We start from the raw sequence: 12,402 nt of genomic DNA on the forward strand, positions 1-12,402 counted from the left end.
TATCTCCCTTCTTATATATGGGAACGATGAAAGACATATTCCATGATTGAGGAATAGATTTTGTAAGGCCTATATCTTGAAAGAGTAGAATTAGTGCCTTAGCCCAAATATCCTGATCAACTTTTAACAGAACATTTGATAGGCCGTTCAGACCTGCCGCCCTGGATGAACTGGACAGAACAATTATCTCCCGTATCTCAGCAATTGAGAAGTTACATTTCCACTGGACTGTGGCAAGAGAGCTTGACATTCGAAAATCCAGACCTCTACTTGCATATAGGGTGGTAAAATGCCCCGCCCATACCTGTTCATTAATTGGGTTAAGACCATACTCTACGTTTAATGCAGCTGTTTTATTAACAAGCCGCCAGAATTGTTGTGCGGAATTATGTGTCAAAGCAGTAAGGAGTTCCTCATTTTCAGCTTGATGCATCATACGCTTATGCCCTCTTAACCAATTTTTATATAGTTGTTTCAAATGTTTATTTCCCTCTCTCTTAGAAGATTCTGAAATATGTAGTGATTTCAATTTCATCAATGATCTACGTAGCAGGATTTTCACTAACCGAGCTGTTGGGTCATATTTACGTGCATGGACTTGCATGACCTGAGTTTTACGTGGCATCTTTGTAGATTTATCTATAAGGGTTTTTAGGTACTGTTCGACCTGATCATGCGTAAATCTCACTCGTTTTTCTTTGTACGTTGTTACAGCGTGATCAGTGCGGAAGAGGGCATTACATGCTTCAACATTACCCAGATGCCAAGTGATCTTATTCTTAGCCTGGTTCAAAACCAGATTCTTGGACATAAAGCTGTCTCAACAGTCCCTCTATAAACAAATAGATACAGTTCCAGCATCATATGGTCACTCATCAGCGTATTGCATATATCAAAATGTTCCACTAAATTAAATATAAGTTCGGAATCAAAGATATAGTCAATAGCAGATGACCTAATCCCTGATGACCAGGTAATGTATGGTGCTTCCTTCCACAGCTTTGGATGCAATGATCTCAAACCCCATACCTTAAAGAACAAATTCCATACACTAGAGTTAGATTTTTTGTCTGATAGCCGAAATGGCTTAGAGGGATTCATACAGGACTGATCACCTACTATGTAAAGGGGTACAACAAAAGGGCCCTCTACATCCTGAATCAGGGATTTCATGTTAGTGTTTAAATCACCCATAACTATAAATTGAACACCAGGAAATTTAACTAAGCAGTTCTCCATAACTATTTCCAATTTTATGATAAGAACATCAAGGTCACACCCTGGAGACCAATATATATTCCATATCAGAAGGTGAGAATCGCATGCCTTGCTCTCAACCATAAGCAAGGTACCTAGAGCAAACAGGGGCTCTGTGAAGGCTTCAATCAGATGGATACCACAATTCAGCTTAATAGCTGTAAGGAGACCTCCAGACGGGCGACCTAATTGGCCCTTGGTGGCAAGGAGATGGAGATATTCAAATCCATCGAATTGTGCGGCGCTCGTCATCCAAGTTTCCTAAATGCATAGGATATTTTTAGATTTAAGCTTATGGCACAAGTCGGAGGAAGAGAATAAGTAAGAGTTCCCCTGTGAGTTCCAGCATAATATAGATAGGATATTCTCTGAACCTAATACTGCTGTTTTAGTAGTTGGAGCTTTGAGATTGAGTCTCGTAAACTCAGTGCTAACCATCTCCAACTTGTTTCCTGCTCCGACTGGGTCTCTGTGCCCTTTCTTTGGTATGACCCCCCCAGGGTAGAGAGGATGGGAGAGAGGATCTCCGGGAACGCTCTCTTGTTGTTGCAAACCATCCCCGAATATTACCACATCGAAACCCCTTCTATTGAATTGGTCCAGTTCAGCTAGCACCTTTTGGAACACCAGCTGTGAATGGAAGACAATTCTCACATGATCAAAACAGTAAGGGTGAATAAAGTCCACCCTCTTGATATCCGCAGAGGCCAAATTTTCCAGGGATGTAATATCATTAATAAGGGTTAGGGATCTTTCCCTGTTCATTGCCGGTTGCCTGCCACAATCAAATAGAGGATAGAGAAGACCGCTTTGGCAATCCAAGTAGCAAGGTTTCCTCCAGACAATATTCTTCAAATCTGTTTCCAAATAATTTTTAGGAGATCTTATATACGCCACCCCCTGGGTTACTCTAGGTATTGCACTCGGATGATTAAACGGGGGGCAGGCATCACTAGGTTGTGCTTTCTCCACTACTTTTCCGCTCCCAGGGGAAATAGTAATGGGGATCATACGAGCTTCATCAGCTGTCGGAAAGGTCTGAGGTTCCTTAGTTACCACCAGGGCAGCTTCATTAATATGCATACTCACAATTTTACTTTCTATAAGGGCATTATCAATGGGTGTTCTACACTTCAGCGCATCCTCAACAGCAACGCGAATCATTTGTGCCAAATCGATGTTAATCATTTCAGGATTGTCCACTACCCCAATCTGTTGATCTCCTGAAGCCACTTTCGGGAGTATGGAATCAGCCTGTGATTGGGGTCTAGCATATAGTTTCGCTTCAGGATTCAGTGAGACCTCCCCCTCATCCTTTCCATTTACTTTGATCTCAACAATTTTTTGGGAACACACAGAAGAAGGTACCTGTTGGACCGGCACCGCCACCCCACAATCATTACCAGCTATTTTGGGGGGGGGAGGGCTATTTGAATAGCCAGAAGGAGATTCAGGATTCCTTGGATAGGTTTGGGCTTAGAAAAAAGTCCATGGCCCTCATTACAACCCAGGCGCTAAACCATGGTGCTATTAGCACCATGGTTGGTGATGGTGTTGTAACGAGTCCGCCATGGTGGAATGGGGAAATACCGCCCCATTCCAAGGTTGGCGGGGTGGTAATTCCCCATGCCGCCATGGCCCTTCCCCATTCCCATTTTTGCCCCATAGGGCTCAATGGGACTGGGGAAGGCGCTAATTACGGCACCGTAAATTACGGTGCCGTAATTAGCTCCTAGGTCCCTTTGCGGGTTGGTTTTTTAACGCCTGCTAAAAGCAGGTGTTAAAGTGCCACCCGCAAAGGGACCTCGTAATCAGGCGTTAAGGGTTTAACGGCACCGACACCTTTTACGGCGCCGTTAACCCCTTAACGCCTGGGTTGTAATGAGGGCCCATATGTTTCCCTCTGAGCTAAATTTAAATGAGGGCTTTCTATGAGGTTCATCAAATCCATTCGCAAAGGGCTTACTATTTTCTTCCCAATTGGGGCTAATCCCATTTCAGGCAAAATAAGTTTGTGTGTCATTTCATCTGAGAGTGAATTAGTAGGAAGAGTATATACATCACCGTCACTACTAGAGGACACGGTCCCTTCCAAATTCACTAACTGCACTTGTTCAGTTTCGTCTCTGGTGAAATTTCTCAAAGTGTGTTTGGAGAATTTCTTCTGTTGATTGTATCCTGAAGAGGGCAGCTTTTTTTAATTATTTTTCTTATTATTCGGAACATTTTTATTTTTTTGGGTAATAGCGCCCTTATTTCCTCCAAAGAAGTGTTTTATTTGTGGTTGGAGCTCAGGCAAAATGGATCTGTGAGGGGGTAGAGAGGACGGGGAGACGCAAATGCGAGGTTCCATCGTTGCAGTCTCCGCATTATTATTAAGTTTCTTATCCAAAGGGAAACCTAAAACCATCAAGCGGGTTGCCAGCTTCAATGGTAATGATTCCAGTAGGTCAGAGCTGATTTTAGATTGTTTTATTTGACGCTCCGTTAGAATTCTTAACTATGTGAAGCCCATCAAATGAATTCTCAGCTCTTGTAAGATTTGCGATAAGATCCTCGCAATATCAGACTCCTTTCCTAAGTTCTCAGGGTCATGTGGAATCGAAATCTCATCAATATGTTGAGAGAGATCCTGAAGATCTGCATCATTAGTCAAAAAATCAGGAGGAGTATCCAGGAAAGAAGTTGCCGGCAAAGTGTCTGTGTTTTTTTTAGGCAAATTACCAAAAAGGCATGAGCTGGAGGCTTCATCCTGCTGCAGTGGTGGATTACCTCCGGTTGAGAGCATGGACGAGTGTGCCATTGCCTCAGCATCCATAATCAGGGAATCACTTGGTTCCGGAGGGGTTGGGGGCAATGGCATATTCATTGCCATCCGTAATGTATTTTTCACTGGGGTCAAAATTAAAGGGGCCGACAAAATATCGTCATAAATTTTCACCCCTTGTACTGTTGAACTCCTCATAGCAGGATGAGTCAGGGAAGGACGGTTATAAACATATTCAATGCTATTTCGTCTCCCAGACATAATAGCATATGGATAGTACTAGATAGGTCGAATGAAGGTGCCCTTGAATGAGTAAACACTATAACTTAACTATAACTGTAAAACGGAATGTATAACTCAATTAGGTTTAATACACAGTAAGTGACTATGCCTACTACCAATCCAAAGTATCATGGCCTCTAACTAAGAACGAATTGTGTCACTTGGACAGGGGTGACCATATGAAAGGCCATTCCTACAACAAGGTAGCACACCCAATACACAGTAAGAAATACCTCCAATTAGCAGAAGGAGAGGGGAAAATCCCCATGCCAGCACCACCGGTCGCCCTCCTGTACAGCTCGAGGGAAGGCCCCCACACCCTGCCCCCAGCCCAACAGGCGTAACAGGCAGGCACTTCTGGTGGGCACTTCTGCTCAGGCACGAGCGCAAGGGCGCGAACACCGATTGGTAGAATGTGAGCGGGGCTCGCAAAGGGGCGGGCTCTGAAAAGACAAACAGAGCGCGGTCAATAATGAAAGTCAATCAAAGTCAATGCGCGGCATAGATCCGACCAGTGCTAGTGCCCCACCACGCACCACGCACCAGCCAAAACAATTCGAATCCAAGCAGTCCAATGCAGTTACAACAATCCGGCACTCAGCTCTGCAGTCTTCCACAGGCACTTCTGGCGGGCACTTCCACTCGGGCGCCTATCTATCTAACTCCGATTTCACCTGTAGCACCTGTTCATGAAAGTTATTGGCCAGCAGCTATTCCCTATCTCTGGAGACTATTACACCCAAATATTTGAATCCCTGGGTGCAACCACTGAAGTGGGTATCTACTAACCAGCCTGACATTGTAGGTGGTCATTGGGAAAATGTGGGATTTCATATAGTTTACAGTAAAACCAGAGAGTTTCCCAAATTGTGTGATGTCATCCATTATTGGATCCAGATTTAAACTGGGCTCTCTAATGTATAAACAATACATCGTACACTTATAATGAGATCATCTCCCGGGGGCCCACAATACGAATGTCCCACCCCTTGTGTTGTTCCCTGATCAAATCAGCCATAGGTTCTATTGCTAGTACAAAGAGAATAGGCGACAGAGGACATCCCTGATGAGTCCCCCTGCTCAGTGCTAACGGGCCTGAAGTTCACCCGGACACGAGCTGTCGGGTCTGTGTATAGGAGTTGAATAAATGTTATCATTTATTCCCCCATTCCGCACTTCTCCAACAATACGAACAAGTACCTCCTGGACACCATGTCAAAGCCCTTTTGCACATCGAGCATCACCACTTCTGCTGAAACCTTCTGAGAAATGTGTCCCGTACCATTAAACAATCTCCATATAGTTAGTGCTATGGGTCTGCCCAGAATAAATCATGCGTGATCTTAATGTGTTAGGTATGGCATTAGTGGCAGTAAACGATTGGCAATAACAGCATAAATGTTTGTATCCACATTCATTAATGATAGTGGGAGATATGACCCACACTCGTCACCCAGTTTTCCCAGTTTCAGCAATACAATAATTACTGCCTTCCTTAGTGATTCCGGGAGCGACCCCACTTTCAGGGATTCCTCCCAGACCCTTAGCAAATAAGGAGCCAACAATGCTCCGAATTTCATATAGAACTCCGATGTAAGCCCATCTGGTCCTGGCGCTTTGTTTCTTGGGAGATCTTTTACGACTCGCATCATTTCAGCACATGTGAATGGGACATTAATTTGTAGCCTGGCACTCTCCGACAGCCTGGATAGTGGAATACCTTCCAGCATGGAATGAACATCCGCCTCACTGACAGGCACCCCGTCTTTATACAGGGCTGAGTAAAAGTCACAGAATACCTCATTGATCTCTCGGTCAATATATCTGGTTGCCCCCTCGCTATCTATTATGGAGGCTAACTGTAGAGGCCCCCTCTCTGTTTTTATTAACCTTGCCAATGTTCTGCCAGGGTGCTCCCCCTCCTCATATCTTTTCACGGCCATACGTTTGGTAAAATATCTCACTTCCCTATTGGCATGTTCTTTAAACTGTTGCAAGGTGAATCGTATATTTGCTAGCGTGTTTTTGCTGGGCTCCATGGTATATCTATTCTCCAACTCACATAGCTCACTCTCACTCTGCTATATGTCTCATCTGTTCGTCTTAAGTACCTGAAACTCCCTGTAGATTGCCATACCCCTAATATAAACCTTAAAGTCCTACCACAAAGTTGTATTCTTATCATTGTCCGCAAAGAAATTACGGATATCATTTTCTATGTTCACCCTGAACACTAGATCCTGCAATGCCTCAGAGTTAAAGCTCCAAGTGGAGCGGTCTCGCTCGCCACCCCAGCACAATTGTACTATTATGGGCAAATGGTCCGGATACGTACGTGGTAAGATATCAGTTATGTTTACGTTCCCCCATCAGATATCGTGAGATCAAAAAAATAAATTCTGGATGACATATTGTGACTGTAGAGTAGTACGTATAAACCCTTGTCTGGGGGTGTAACAGTCTCCAGGCATCACACAGTCCCAACATCGCTATGAAACGGGTGATACAACTGGCAGCTTTGGTTGGTGGTCTGGACGCTGATCCAGTCCTATCAAGGTGTTGATCTAATATTGTATTCAGATCACCCCACACAATCAGAGTCATTGGATATTTGTCCAGCAGGTCATCTAAGTTAGGGCCATATGTGTTCACCAAATGTATTTTAGTATTTATCAAGAGCCCATGTAGTATCATATATCAGCCTGCTGGGTCTATATGCGGGTGTAGCAGCCGGAACTGAAGGGCTTTATGTATTACCGTAAGTACATCTCTAGAATGCGTGGAGTCATTTGTGTAGTATCTATTCAGGCCCCATGCTCTGGCAAAGCCTAGGTTAATTCCGTTTACTGTGTGTGGCTCCTGAAGAAAGAGAATCTGGGGCTATGCCTATTAATGTATGCTGCTATATTTGTAGACTTGGAGTGAATGCTGGAGGTAAAAATCCTGCTTTCTGCCTGTTTTTAGCTGGCGGTAATAGCACCCCCACCACCCCATTGGGTCCAATGGGGAATGGGACCTTACCGCTGTACCCCTACTTGTTATCAGGCGCTAATAGCACCGGACCAAGGTACAGTAATGCTATTTGCGCTGGCGATATCCCGGTGGTATTACTGCTGGGATACCGCAGACTCGTGATGAGGCCCAAAGACTGATATGCAAATAGATATTTCTCCTCTGTGAAAGGTACAGTGAGCTAAAACATGGTTCCAGGCCCTTCCGAGTGGGCACCTTCCCAAAAAAACAGATTATTTTTCTGTGTTCGTTCTCGGTTGAGGGTCTCCCAGACCACTGTTTGACAGCTAAAAAGAGTTAGATGGTTCCAGAGGGTCAGGTCAGGCCCACTCAAGTTAAAAAGGTGGGACAATATACAAGCTCACGTAAAGGAAGACAGAGAACAGTCAATCAAGCAAACCAATATGTGTCAGGTGGCAAACGCACAGATGCGGTTAGCGGATGTGAGGATATAGACTGCTGACTCCAATTCCCGCTCACAGTGAAGCTACACCTCTGCTGAATTAGGAGACAAAGAGGCTCACCAAGAGTACACCCGATGTCAACAAACATCACAAAGTGTTCAGAAGCCCTTGGTACACCCATAATAGTTTGGAGGGTGATGTCAGGGCCTTTGGCTCTGGGGACTGCTCCAGAGACTTCATTTTTAAAGACTTCCAGCGTTCTGGAATCCCTGGAAAATCTGTAACACTGCTGGGAGGTGAGACATTATCATACCCAGTGTGAGAGACACATTTATTGGTTTTGAACATTGGGACATTATTACCCCTTTTATCCTAGTGGTGTGATTAAAAGCAGAGTTCATAAGTTAGACTTGTTTCGAATTGTGTGTGTGCTCCACTGTGCCTATGTCACAGGTCAAAGAGGAAGACTATTGGGAATTGTTAAGATGTTAGTCGTCATCCAGAGCTGAGAGCAAAATTAAGAGAGTGAGGCATCCCCTTTATCAGTTGCTAATTCCACCGCCCTTAAGGAGAGGAGCCCTCAACTTGACCATTCCCATTTAACAGGTGGACATCAGGGCATTGCACAAATTCAGGATCACATCCTGAGACGGTTTTATTGGCCTGCATCATCAAAAGAATATAATAAGGCAGGACTTTGAAAACCTCAAAATAAAATAAATTCACAAGTGCAATTCCCTAGCCATCTGGCACAGGGGCCTCTGTATTTTCCAATAGAAGGCCTTGCAAATTCCACTCCCAACACATGCCAGCTGCAGCTGTGCAGAGGAGACAATAATGGCGGAGACCAATCTGAGAAGCTCAATGAAAGCAAAAGACCCAGTCACGGCATCTTTTGGCGTTCTCCAGAATGCAGAGAAATGATGGGGGGACCTCTGCAGTCATCACAACATAAACAATCAGAAAACTCCAATCTTATTAAGTATGGATTAAATAGTGATGCCTTTTAAAGGAAAAGGAAGGTCTGAGAGAAAGTATTTTGGAAAGCAAAGATACGTCCGTCATGTTGTACCGCAGAATCTGTACTTTATTTTCAGTTTAATTAACTTTATTGTAATTTGCTTTGCTCTTTCATAGAGGGAGGATCTCGCACTTGAACCTTGCAGTGTTATGTCACATGGCATTTGCAGATCGCACTTTTGTCATTTGCACAACCTTGCATTTAATATTAAACAACATGATATGTCAAAACAAAACATTACCAAGAAACAATGCATAAAATTAACTCAAGCAGAAGCATTTTGTCAGGAAACATCAGAAGATAGTTACTTTGTGAGATGATATTAAAAGAGAACGAATTTAGTTATTTTCTGAATTTTCACAGAAGTTCGCCAAGGAAGTGGAGAGACTATTCCAACACCTTGGGTTACTGACAGAAAATGCCTCCTTCAGTGTATTAAACTTGTGTAATTCAAGGAATGTCCACGTTGCACATAGATTTGCAGTGCAAGTCAGTGTTAAGTAGGCAGCTATTGTGTCAACCAACATAGTAGTGACAAGGGTGCACAGGAAACAACAAGTGTATAAGAATTTCTTTACAAGGCCAAGGCCAAATTATCATTCAAATTGACCGTTTTTTGAAGATTGTAACCTTTAAACATTATTGATCTCAATAATTATTGCTCTGGTAGAGTACTTTCCTTTCACCGGAATATCAATGTTCAATATTTCTTGTTCTTTCACTTGGGACATGATAACTACAAATGATTCGTTTCTGGCACTTGTGTACTGTTACTCACCTTGAAATCTGAACATCACTTCACGTTAGGGTTCTAAATATCTGCTTCTTTTTTTTTAATTTGCGTTATAACCAAATTTGATTTTTCATAATTACATTTCTTTTTTTCATGTTAAAAAGAGGAAGAGTAAATGAAAATAGAAAAGAAGAAGAAAAAAAAGACCTAAAAAAAAAAAGAAAAAAGCAGTACTATGAAGGTAAAATCGGTTATAGGTCATTATTTGTTAGTAAATATCATTATTAGCAGTATTTTGCTGGAATAAACTCAGTCTCTTGGAGAACTCTCACAACATTGATTGTCAGAGCAGTTTCCTGTCCAGTAATCAATCTATTCCAAAACATCTGTGAGATTAAACCTCTGCTTCTCTAATGTCGTGCTGCATTTTATACTATTAATAAGCCATTTGTCAAATTTCTGGTATGTTGGCAAAGTTCTCAATCTCTCACCTTCATCATAAGTAACATTATGGACCCACAAAGAAATTAAATTGCACACATCCCTCATCTTCAAGGAGCACCTACAGTGCGAGACCTCAGTGAGCAATGCACAGCATTGTACATTCCATAAGGGACCAGGTTCCGAATATGCGACATCAAGAACTGGAGTAGCCCTTACTCAAGCATGCCCAGCCCTTACTCGAGCATGCCCACAATAGCAGACTGTACAAACGATTCTGCTTCGAAATTGTAAATAAGATGATATAAACCAACGGGACTATTCTGATGCCTGATGGGGAGTGATTCACAAAATGACAGACAACATAAACAAAGTATGGTAGTTATTACCCTGCCTTCTAAGGCCAATATCTCAATTACAACATATACTTTCTTGATAATCAAATAGGTCAACCTTTTCTTGCTTTTATTGCAAATCACTAGACTCTTTGGGAGTTGCTTGTTGTTTTTATCTTCTTATCACCAATGATAAGAGTGGCGACAACTGCCAATCCTAATGCCTGTAGTAGTGAACACAAATTTGTATTGCAGATGTATTCCCCAGCTGTTTGGCCTTGAAACAGCATCGAAACACACAATGAAATAGCGTACCTGTATGTGCTGATTGTGGGCAACAACACGCTGACGAAATAGCTCTTGGCTCACTCAGGTGACCAAGTGCGATATTACACATTCTATTGTCATACTTGTGAAAAAATGCTCACCTATGATTTTCTGTAGTTTGCCACTGTCTGCCTACATTTAGTATGTTGCCACCCCTGAAAGACCTCAGTTCAAGACAGAAGCAAGCAGCCCAGGGTTCTTACCAGCATGCCTATGTTGACCAGCACAACAAGGCCAATAGCGGCTGCCATAAACAGGATTATGACTTCTGCTAAATCTTCACAGGACCCACTGATGGGGAGGCAGGTCTGCATTTCTTCCTCTGGGTTGGACATCACAGATGATGCAGGTGTCAGCCCCACCCTCATTCGCTTCCTCTCCCTTGAATCTTCTTGTTTTTCTTTCTTTCTCCCAACCCTAACCTGTCTCTCCATTGCTCTCTCTCTCTGATGACAGAGGTCGAGGAGGCCATTGTGATGCTGACTGTGTCATGCTCTCTGATGGACACTTGGGTGCAGTGCTGTGAAAATGCAGGGATGGTATGATTGTTCACAAAGAAAGGGTTCCCTGTTGGTCTCTTTCTGGCCTGAGATCGGACATAACGCTCTGCCATTGACGGTAAGTATAGAGAGAGATCTCATTGTCTTTGGGAGGCAAAAAAAAACACGTCTCTTCTCAGGTTCTCAAGTTCCATCTTGTAGACACTGGTAAAGTACTACTGAAATCCAAATTACATTAAAATGTATTTAGATGTTACCTCCCCTTCAATCAGACACAATTAGTGCTATATCAATCTTCCCCTAAATCAACAGTAGAGTGAAATCGCTCCAGGGGAAATTCTCCACAGGGAATCACAAGAGCACTAATGCAATCAGGCAGTTTGGGGCAATATTAAGGTGGGACAAATATATACAAAATCACTGCTTGGCCAAATTACAGTTGGACGCATATGAACAAAACCCCAGAGGGGCAAAATTACAGTGGGACATCCGGAGCAAAACCAGAGTGGGACAGAATTACAAAGAGACACAGAGAAGAAAAATGACATCGGACAAATGGGACCAAATCTCAGCAGGCAAACTCAAAGTAGGACGCCTGGAGCAGCATATTATGAGGTAAAAAATACAATGGCGCACAGCTTAGTGAGGGGCACATACAATAAAGCCATATATAGCAAGTTCAAATATGGACTTTCAAAGCATAATAAAGGCCTGACAAGGCATGAAAGATATAAGAAAGCATTAGAAGTCACAGCAAAGCAAGAACAGGCCTAACAAGGCAAAACAACCTGCTCTCCTCCCACACACCAGTCACTTACCTCTGCAGCCACCCGAGATTTCTTTCTTACTTTGTAATTGTCATACACTTTCTGCCTCTCCCTCCCCCTCAATCTTTTTCTTACCGTCTCTCTTCCCCTCTGCCTCTCACGATCCCTCTTTCTCTCTTTTTTAATCTCTCAAACAGGTACATTGGACGCTATGTGCAACACAGATAGGTGCTTGATCTGCAGTGATTAATCTTTTATTTCTTTGTGTTGAATCAGAGATCTAATTGCAATCTGGGACATGCCCGCATTTTCAGAGGTTTTCCTTTCCATAAAGTTTGTTCTATGGAGAAAGAAAATTCAACATTACCAATACATGTCTAAAAATGTAAATATAAGTAAACCCAAATTACAGGATCCTGCAAAAAATACGAGTACACCAACATTCGGTGTGTGATTGTTTATATAGTGTTTATTTTTATAATTAATTGTTGGTTACCAGGAGTCAAAAACAGATAGGAGATCGCTAAACAAAGCAATTAATGGAGTGTAAAAACAC

At 42.8% G+C, this 12,402-nt stretch overlaps 1 protein-coding gene across 1 annotated transcript in view; it reads right to left on the reverse strand.

Moving 5' to 3' along the window:
• The window catches only part of LOC138513681 (uncharacterized), a 352,424-nt gene extending 341,425 nt beyond the window's left edge, over window positions 1-10,999 (reverse strand). Inside the window, exon 1 of the mRNA XM_069628746.1 lies at window positions 10,783-10,999. Within this exon, the coding sequence (XP_069484847.1) occupies window positions 10,783-10,947 (165 nt within the window). The 5' untranslated portion in view covers window positions 10,948-10,999. The remainder of the gene's footprint in view (window positions 1-10,782) is intronic.
• Between the last annotated feature and the right edge of the window lie 1,403 nt (window positions 11,000-12,402).

Source organism: Ambystoma mexicanum, chromosome 12 (genome assembly GCF_040938575.1).
Source record: "Ambystoma mexicanum isolate Mex_15411 chromosome 12, UKY_AmexF1_1, whole genome shotgun sequence".
Lineage (NCBI taxonomy): Eukaryota > Metazoa > Chordata > Amphibia > Caudata > Ambystomatidae > Ambystoma > Ambystoma mexicanum.